Source organism: Pinus tabuliformis, chromosome 8 (assembly GCF_031772625.1).
Source record: "Pinus tabuliformis cultivar Carrire ecotype Pingquan chromosome 8, CPIR1, whole genome shotgun sequence".
Taxonomy (NCBI): domain Eukaryota; kingdom Viridiplantae; phylum Streptophyta; class Pinopsida; order Pinales; family Pinaceae; genus Pinus; species Pinus tabuliformis.
The window spans coordinates 1,746,722,961-1,746,732,187 of NC_142294.1; the positions used below are offsets into that span (position 1 = coordinate 1,746,722,961).

A 9,227-nucleotide genomic window follows, 5' to 3' on the forward strand; every position below is an offset into this window, starting at 1 on the left:
TAGGCCTAAATTTCATTGTGATGTTCCAGTCTATAGGCCAGAGTCCCTACCATGTGAAGAATTATTATATTCCATCACCAAGCATGGTAGTTATGACCTCAGTCATGGCACTTCATATCTTTAACGATATTGGCCATCAAGGAATAAAAGATGTCAATTCCTTAGAATAATTTACAAATATGAAATTAACTTGTGGATGTTGAACTTGCAATTTTTCCCCTCTCACCCTCAGAAAAATCATTTCCCTTTTGAGTGAAATGATTAAACCTCAACATACACCACCTTAGAAAAATTAAAACTGATAATTAAAAAAGTTACGAAGAGAATTGTTTAGATTTTTTAAATGATATTTCAGAATTTATGACCTCATTACAATTAAGAAAGAAATTATTTCATATTCTTTGGATTTTGGAAAATACAATTGATTCTCATTCTTTTATGATATATATAATTACTTTTCATTCTTTCTGGGCAATAAGTTGATATTAAATAACTACATATTATGTGTAGGTCGATATTAAATAACTACATATTATGTGTAATTAAGCAGATATGGTGGTCTATTTTGGAATAGAGCTTTCACAATTTTTATTATGTGTTTATTTTAGAATAGAGTTTCTAGAATTTTAATTTTATTATCAATAATTATTAGGTGGATAGTAGGGATTTAACTTTCATGAAATATTCTAGAATATTCATGCTATTATGAGCAAGTTATCAATAATGAGGTGTCGCAGTCATGGCAAAAGCAGTACAGGTTTCGGGCTGCAGCTGGCAGGGTCAACAAAGTAGCGGGAGGAGGACAGACGTGTAAACCACCAGCTGGAACCTGCAACGGCGTTGGGGTCTTTGCGGAACGGGATTTGGAGCCTTTCCGTAAAAGGCGTTTACGATATGGTGAAACCCTTTCGGCATTGTTACCATTACCTGTGCATCCGGAGGTTTCAAAGACCAGGCTCGTTACGCTGTGCACATCCGGTGATGGTTGAGGGGAGTCTTAAGGTAAACGGCGCCGTTTTTTACTATGGTAAACCCTAGAGAGTCGGTTGATTTGGACCCTTCCCCGGAAGATATCCTTTCCATCTAGGGAAAGGAGGCTTCATCGGAAAACATTGAGCAATATTTTGGCCACTCGGTCAGTCAGGCGAACGCTCTGCTCACGGGAGGAGGCATTTGGCATACAAACGTGGCAAAAGGGTTGTTGGATGAAAGCCTGGAGTTCCTAGGCGGGGCTGGAGTCTGAGGCAGAGGCACGTTGGAAGTAAACAATGCCGGAGGAAGGGGCTTGGAAGCGACAAACCTACATGCATGGCCAGGTCTATCCAAAATCAAGAATGACGGAGTGCAAAGTTATAAGCCTATCTCCCCGTCAAAAATTTTCACTTCGTCGGGAGGCTTGGAGGACATTATAAACTTTCCAAATTTAAAAGGGGTATGGAGGACTGTTGGAGGAGTTCAGAGTGCAGGGAAAGACTTGGGGGAAGGAAGCAATCAGCCGGCGTTTCACAAAACCCTGTTCCCAAACGAACCCTCGCAGAGATTTTCAAAGGAGGTAGAGGGTTTAGCTGGTACCGGGAATTTTAACCCTCCGAGGGCCTCTGTCAACCCTTCCGATATAGGGAAGGTAACCGAAGGTTTTCATCCGGGTACGAGAGAAGCAGGGAGTCCGGTGGAAGGTTTGGTCGAAACCCTAATCGAGCATCAGGATCAGAGAGCTGAGGAAGATGGAAACGGCAAACCCGGGGATACAAGAATTCCAAACCCTACCTCAGAGGAACGAGTATCATCTAGAGAGGCAACGAAGGTAGGGGAAAAAAGGAAGAAGACAAAATCGTGGAAATCAAAAAAGGTCACAAATTTGGTCCTAGGCATGGACGTACAGGCCGAGGAGGCACTGGATGTGGCGGAGAGCACCCTCGTGGGCAGAGTGAGAGGTAGATATATTTCTGGTAATTTCCTAAAGCAGTGGGTCGAGAGCCAGTGGTCACATACTCCGGCGAACAATTTCTCGACTGCTACGCTGGTGAACGGCTGGTTCATGGTGAAATTCGACTTCAAAAAGGCTATGGAATGGGTCGAGGATCGTCTATGGGCTTTCGGGGACTGACCTGTCTTCTTCAAACGATGGTCGCCCATGTTCGACGCATCAAAGGAGAAGGTAACAGAACAACCCGTCTGGGTCAGAGCTCCAAATTTATCTCCTTATCTCTGGGTCGACTCAGTCTTTAAGTCCATTGGAAACCACTTGGGAACTTTTCTGGACGCAGATAGATCCTTCTTGCAAACATATGAAAGAGCGGTGGCGAGGATTCTTGTAAGGCTAAACCCATTGGAAGGACTTGCAAAAACAGTTTCATTGCACTACAAGGATTATGTGTATGAACAGAAGTTGGATTACGAACTCTTTCCCTTCAGGTGCTTTCGATGCCATGAATATGGTCACCTGGCAAGGGACTGCCCTACGGGGAAAAGGAGAAGAAAGCTGAAAAGCAGAGAAGAGGACAAGGAGGGCCTGCGGAGGAGAAATGAGGAGCCGATGGAGGATATTAACCTGGAAGCAGAACATCAAAGAGCAAATCAGGAGGCTCAGGCAGAAGCGGACGTGCAACGGGAGGAAGCGATCCCTCTGCGCAACAATGAAGACCAGCCTCCAAAAGAAATACCCTCGGATGGTCCAGTCAACCCCTCTGCGGATGATCCATCTGGTATGCAGACTTCTCCTCTAAATCTCTCTTCAATTTCTGAATCTGTAAAGGGTGTATTGTCTCCAGATTGTAATATGATTAAAAATCTTGAAGATCCCATACAAAATATTGAATCTCTCTCGGAAGCTCTACCTTCCCTAAATTTGAACTGTGAGGACCCTTCCAATCCGAGTCAGATCCCAATTATTTCATCCCCCGTCCGTCATTACAATCTCAGATCTCACGGCAAAAGACCGGCAAATCATCAGTCTGTTTTAGAATCAGTAGGAGGCCTCTGTCCTGAGTCGTCGAAAAGCCTCAAAAAAAAAAATAGAGGAAGAAAATCTCTTTTTTCCAAAGCACAAGTTAAGGCAAAATTTGATGTAGAGGATGGTAAACAAATGTCGATCCCTGGGGCGCTTAGAGCAGCAAAACCCCCTGAGATGGTTATCAAATGATCTGCCTTTCTTGGAATTGTAGGGGGTTGGCTAGTAAACCCAAAAAACTAGCGCTGAAAGATCTAATTACATGCCACAACCCAGATTTGGTTTTTCTCCAGGAAACTTTGGGTAACAGCACTGATGTTGAATCCTCCCTTTGCTCACTGTTTCCGGGCTGGGTTTTCACTGCTCTGGATGCTTCCGGACATTCAGGTGGTCTTGCTATCGGATTCAAAAAGGGAAGGTTAAGAGTGCTAAATTCTTGGGGTTTATCCCACGCCCTTGGATTGGAGATTCAGTCCCCGGATTTTGAACAGCCTTTTCTGGCCATCAATGTGTATGGCCCCTGTCAGGGTCGTGTCTCCTATTGGAATGATCTCCTCTCGAAAGAACTGCTCCAAAACAAAAAGCTTTTAATTGGAGGGGACTTAAATTTTTCCCTGGGGATTGCTGAAGCATGGGGACCAAATGCAAGGGAAGACCCTCTGGCCGATTTCTTCTTATCAACTCTTCAGAACCACAATCTGCTTGATGTCAATATAATTAAGGCAAAACCGACCTGGAGAAATAGAAGAACAGGGGAGGAGAGAATTGCAAAAAGACTGGATCGTTTCCTCATAAACGATTCGCTGGCTTCCCACATTCCCCTCTTCAGGCAGTGGGTGGGGGAAGGAGGAAACTCGGATCACTTTCCCATTTTCCTAGAATTCTCTAAGACCCCTCCCAAACCGGCTTCTCCCTTTAAGTTCAACTCTTCCTGGCTTCAGGAGGAGTCTTATATTCAGATGTTCAGAAATACTTGGAGGCACCCGGGCATTTCCACCCCAGAAAACAAAGGAGCCCATTTCATGGAGAATTTAAAAAGGTTAAAGAAGGAAACCATTGAATGGGCAGCGGAGAGAAGGAGGAAGTCATATGAGGAAATGGCCAGTATCGATGAAGCCCTAAGCGCTTTAGAAGATCCTGAAGCTGATGCATATATAACTCAGGAGTCGAAGGAAAGAATTTTGGAGTTAGAAAAAAGAAGAGCAAAGATCCTTCTTGACAGAGAAGAGGAATGGAGGTTAAAAAGTAGGGCAATTTGGTTGAAAGCCGGGGATGAGAACACAAAATTCTTTCATAATTATGCAAAGGGGAGGAAAAATGCTAATACAATTTGGAAACTAAAGGATGCAGAAGGCAGGGAGCACTCCACTTTTGAGGCAGTCTCTAACCTGGGGAAGAGTCATTTTCAATCTCTCTTTGCCGATCCAGGGGGGATCTCAATAGCTGAAATCATTCGCACTGCTCAAGCTTTCCCACGTTTTGTGGAGGAGGAGGAGGCAGAAAATCTATTCAGAGAAGTGACTAAAGAGGAGGTAGAAAATGTCATAAAATCAATGCCAAAAGATAAAAGCCCAGGCCCGGACGGCTGGACCATAGAACTGTTTATCCATTTCTTTGAGCAGATTGGCGATGAGTTGACAGATGTGGTGGAGGAGTCAAGGAAGAAAGGAGAAATCTATGGGCCCTTCAATGCAACCTTTATAGCACTCATCCCGAAAAAGGAGGACCCGGAATCCTTTGAAGACTTCAGACCTATATCTCTATGCAATACTATTTACAAGATCATAGCAAAAGTCATAGCGGTACGCTTGAAGCCCATACTTTCTGTTTGTATTTCAAATGAGCAATTTGGGTTTCTGGATGGCCGCCAAATTCATGAGGCCATTGGGGTGGCCCAGGAAACCATACACAGTATTAGACAAGCAAAGAAGAAAGGGGCAGTGCTGAAAATAGATCTGTCCAAAGCATACGACAGAATTAGCTGGTCATATCTCAGGCTTCTATTGACACACCTCGGCTTCAAGGTGGAATTCATAAATTGGATAATGGGGTGTATTTCAAATGTATGTTTTGTTGTATTGATAAATGGGGCTGCCTCTCAATTTTTCAAAAGTCAGCGAGGCCTGAGACAAGGATGCCCTCTCTCTCCCCTTTTATTTCTTCTGGCTGCTGAAGGCCTCAGCAGGCTGATATCAAAAGCAAAGAGAGCAGGTTTGATAACAGGTTTGGAAGTAGCTGTAAATCTTTTCATTACACATCTCCTATTTGTTGATGATATTCTATTATTTACAAATGGAAATATTAATGAACTAAAAGAGCTCAAAGACATTCTTGACATATTTCTGAAAGCTACAGGGCTGCAAATAAATCCCAGGAAGTCTCATCTTATAATGGAAGCTTTTTCCAGGCAGGAGGAGATCCTGATCACTTCATATTTGCCCTTTGAAACATGCAGTATGGATCAGCCATTCAAGTACCTGGGGTTCTGGCTAAAACCTTCTTCATACAGAAAGCAGGATTGGAATTGGCTGGTGGCAAAAATTGAGCAAAGGATATCCCATTGGAGCTTCAAATGGTTATCAAGGGCTGGTAGATTAACACTGATTAACTCTGTCCTTCAAGCCATCCCGGTCTTTTGGGCTGCTCTGACCTGGATCCCAAAAGGTGTTCTTCATAAAATTAAGCAAATATGTAGCAGATTCCTGTGGTCGGGTGCAAAAGAAGACACAGTCCTTCCATGGGTAGCTTGGGACAAGATAGCTAGACCAAAGGACTGGGGGGGATGGGGCATTAAACAACTTGTCGAATTTAGTCAGTCCCTGGCAGCAAAATCAGGATGGAGAATTATAGAAGCAGAAAACCTGTGGACCAGAGTGGTAAAAAGGAAGTATATTGACCCAGTTCCTCTTGAAGATTGGATTCGGAGCCCAAACAAAAAAGGAAGAAACTGCTCGGTAGTCTGGAAGGCTACCTCAGAGGCCTTCTTCATTATAGAACAAGGTCTTGCTTGGCAAGTGGGGAATGGAGAAAGCATTCGGATAGGCAGGGATCCGTGGGTAGGATGCAGTGACCTTTTTGCTCTTTCCCCGGGTCTCCTTGCACATCTAGATTCAAGGGGGATCCTCAGTTTAAGCCAGATAGCAAACATGGAGCTACAGTCCATTTGGGGTCAGGAATGGAAATCTGTAGAGGATCTCGGTATTGACAACTTATGGAGAAATGAGTGGCAGAGTTTCATCCATGAGCTTAAGCGAACAAGTGTCAGAATAAAGGACCGCCCTGATTCTCTTGTGTGGGCACATGCGGAGACAGGTTTATACTCCCCAAAGGCTGGCTATAACTTCCTGATGAACAGAAAGGGCTGGGATCCCCCCATTTGGTGGGCCAAACCCCTTTTCAAGCTGAAATGCCCCAAAAAAGCCAGAATTTTCCTATGGTGTGCGCTTAAAAGGAAGATACCTACTTGGGATGTCCTGTTAGCTCGTTATAAGGAGGGACCGAGCCGATGTGCTTTATGTAAGGTAGCTTCAGAATCCATTAATCATTTATTCGTGGAATGTTCCTTCACAAATCAAGTATGGGACGAAACGAAAAGGCTACTGCATATCAATGCCAGATGGGAAGGGGCTGATCTCAATGCAGCATGGGAAGGTTGGTGGTCCAATCACCCAGAGAAGAACCTGAGGAATCTTCCACCTATCCTCTGTTGGGGCATTTGGATAGCCCGAAACCGCAGCATATTCAAAGAAAAAACAACCCCAGCGGAAGCAATAGCAATCCAGAGCACAGCTATCTTATCCAGCATCCCCGAACCAGAGACCCCTTCAGCCTCACACCAGAGGGCAGAAATTCAGATCAAAGATGGCATCCCCTGGGCCTTTTTCGACGGGGCAGCTCAAAACAATATTACTGGGGCAGGAATTATTATTCACCTTAGCTCTACTCACTCTCTAAAAGCCTCAGTGGGGCTCGGGACGGGCACTAACAACTTTGCCGAATTATCAGCTTTAAAACTGCTCCTCTGCTGGCTCATTCATAGACAAGTCCTCACAGTTCAGATTTTTGGAGATTCATCAAATGTTGTAAATTGGGTCAATGGGAAATTTAGATGCAGGAATTATTTATTGATGCCTCTGCTAGAAGAAATTCAAAATCTAAAATCATCTTTCACTGTTTTCTCTCTTGATCACATATACAGGGACAGGAATGTTGAAGCAGACGAATATTCTAAGACAGGTTTACAACAGGCTGTGGGTTCGTGGAGGATAAAGGAACAGTTTCAGGACCAGATTCGTGAGACGGATTTGGCCCCTTATACTTAATGTTTTTGTGCATCAAGCTGGGAAGGCGTCAGAAACAATTGTGTCTTTATATTGTTTTTGGCGGTTTTGTTATATGATCATTCAAACTCTTACATTTCAGCTCCTGTATTGGAGAAGCTCCGGATAACACTATGGTTTTCTTGTTTATGTCGTGGGTCGTTTTCCTTAATGGAGGCCCAGTGGTTCTTGACAGCCTCTGTAAATTTTTTTTGATGCGGCTGTGTTCAGGCCGAGTTCGTTTTGAACTTGTTGTTTTTTTGTTTTGTATCTCAGTCATTTTAGATGACAGCATGGGGATGGACGGTTTACTACCTCACAGTTTCAGGCAGTTTTCTAACTGCTGGATGTTAACTCATCTATTTGTAGCTCTTTTATTTCTATAATAGAAAAGCTCGGCTTTTTTCCTTGGAAAAAAAAGTTATCAATAATTATTAGGTGGATGGTATGGATTTATCTTTCATGAAATATTCTAGAATATTCATAGTATTATGGTGTATTTTGGAATAGAGCTTTCACATTTTTATTATGTGTCTATTTTGGAATAGAGCTTCTAGATTTTTAATGTAATTGTCAATAATTATTAGGTGGATGGTAGGGATTTAACTTTCATGAAATATTCTAGAATATTCATAGTATTATGAACAAGTTATCAATAATTATTAGGTGGATGCTAGGGATTTATCTTTCATGAAATATTCTAGAATATTCATAGTACTATGAACAAGTTCCATATGAAGTGAGTTATGGTTTTTTGGGCATGTGGTATTGATAATTCAGGGTGTTGGCCCATGTTATTGTAACAAAGCCTATTTGCAAGTTAAAAATCTCCATAGTAAAGTTGGGGTAAATCTCTATGGTTAAGAATCATGTTTCATGTTTTTTCAAATGTATATGAACATGTGCCATATGAAGTGAGTTATGGTTTTTTGGGCATGTGGTATTGATAAGTCATGGCATTGATCCATGTTATTGTAAAAAAACCTATTTATAAGTTAAAAGTATCCATAGTAAAATTGGGGTAAATATTTGTTTCATGTTTTTCTAAATGTATATATGTTTAAGTGTATATATGATTTTTTTAATTCTAGCAACAAGAGATGTCTATCACGAAGTAAGTTCTTTGATGTTTATTATAGAGTGATTCACGCTCCATGGAATATTCTAGAATATTCTTACAAGTATACACAAATGGAATGTTAAAATTTAACTTCAAAGTAGTTATACTTTTTTTACATTTTAATAAAATTTGTTAATTAAAAAAATGTCAAATGAACAAATGTCATATGAAGTGAGTAATAGTTTTTTTGGGCATCTGGTATTGAGAAACAATGTTATTGACCCATGGTAAATCTCCATGGTTAAGAATTTCGTTCCAAAAAAAAATTATAATTTATTTAACTTTTATTATTTATTTTTTCAAATTTTAATAACATATATCAAGAAATAAATGTTTTGATGCTTATTATACATAGATAGTTATAAAAATTTACTAACCATTTACTTTATAAAACCAAGCAAAGTTTTTTGGTGACCAACAATGATAATTTTTTTTTGGTTATTCACCACTTGAAAATCTGCATTCCAATCTCCTCATTAAAAATAAATTCTAATTATATATTTACACCTATCCACATAATAATCTTCAAATTTTAATGTTACAATGTTGCATACAAATGATTTATAAGTGGGATGGCTCTTAGTCTTAATTGTTAAAAGTTCCTTTTTAGACCTATCCACATAATAATATTCAAATTTTGATGTTACAATGCTGCATATAAATGATTTTTACAAGTGGGATGGTAGTTTTAATGGTTAAAAGTTCCTTTTTACACCTATCCACGTAATAATCTTCAAATTTTGATGTTACAATGCTGCATACAAATGATTTTACAAGTAGTATGGCTCTTAGTTTTAATGGTTAAAAGTTCCTTTCTTTAAATTGTTAAATTGTTGGA

General features: G+C 40.9%; 1 protein-coding gene across 1 annotated transcript; it reads left to right on the plus strand.

Moving 5' to 3' along the window:
• The first annotated feature begins 2,134 nt into the window (after positions 1–2,134).
• Positions 2,135–7,272, plus strand: LOC149243097 (uncharacterized). The gene is made up of 4 exons (XM_089371118.1): positions 2,135–3,130; positions 3,244–4,446; positions 4,573–4,752; positions 4,849–7,272. Exons 1-4 carry the CDS (start codon positions 2,135–2,137, stop codon positions 7,270–7,272), a joined length of 4,803 nt encoding a protein of 1,600 aa, XP_089227244.1.
• The last annotated feature ends 1,955 nt before the right edge of the window (positions 7,273–9,227 follow it).

What these genes read in the sequence shown, in the direction of transcription:
- LOC149243097 (XM_089371118.1), top strand. Translation starts at nt 2,135, where the DNA reads ATGTTCGACGCATCAAAGGAGAAGGTAACAGAACAACCCGTCTGGGTC. An exon ending in GTTTTGTGGAGGAGGAGGAG is followed by an intron (nt 4,447 to 4,572) that starts GCAGAAAATCTA and finishes TTCTTTGAGCAG; the next exon opens with ATTGGCGATGAGTTGACAGA. An exon ending in TCATAGCAAAAGTCATAGCG is followed by an intron (nt 4,753 to 4,848) that starts GTACGCTTGAAG and finishes GGGGTGGCCCAG; the next exon opens with GAAACCATACACAGTATTAG.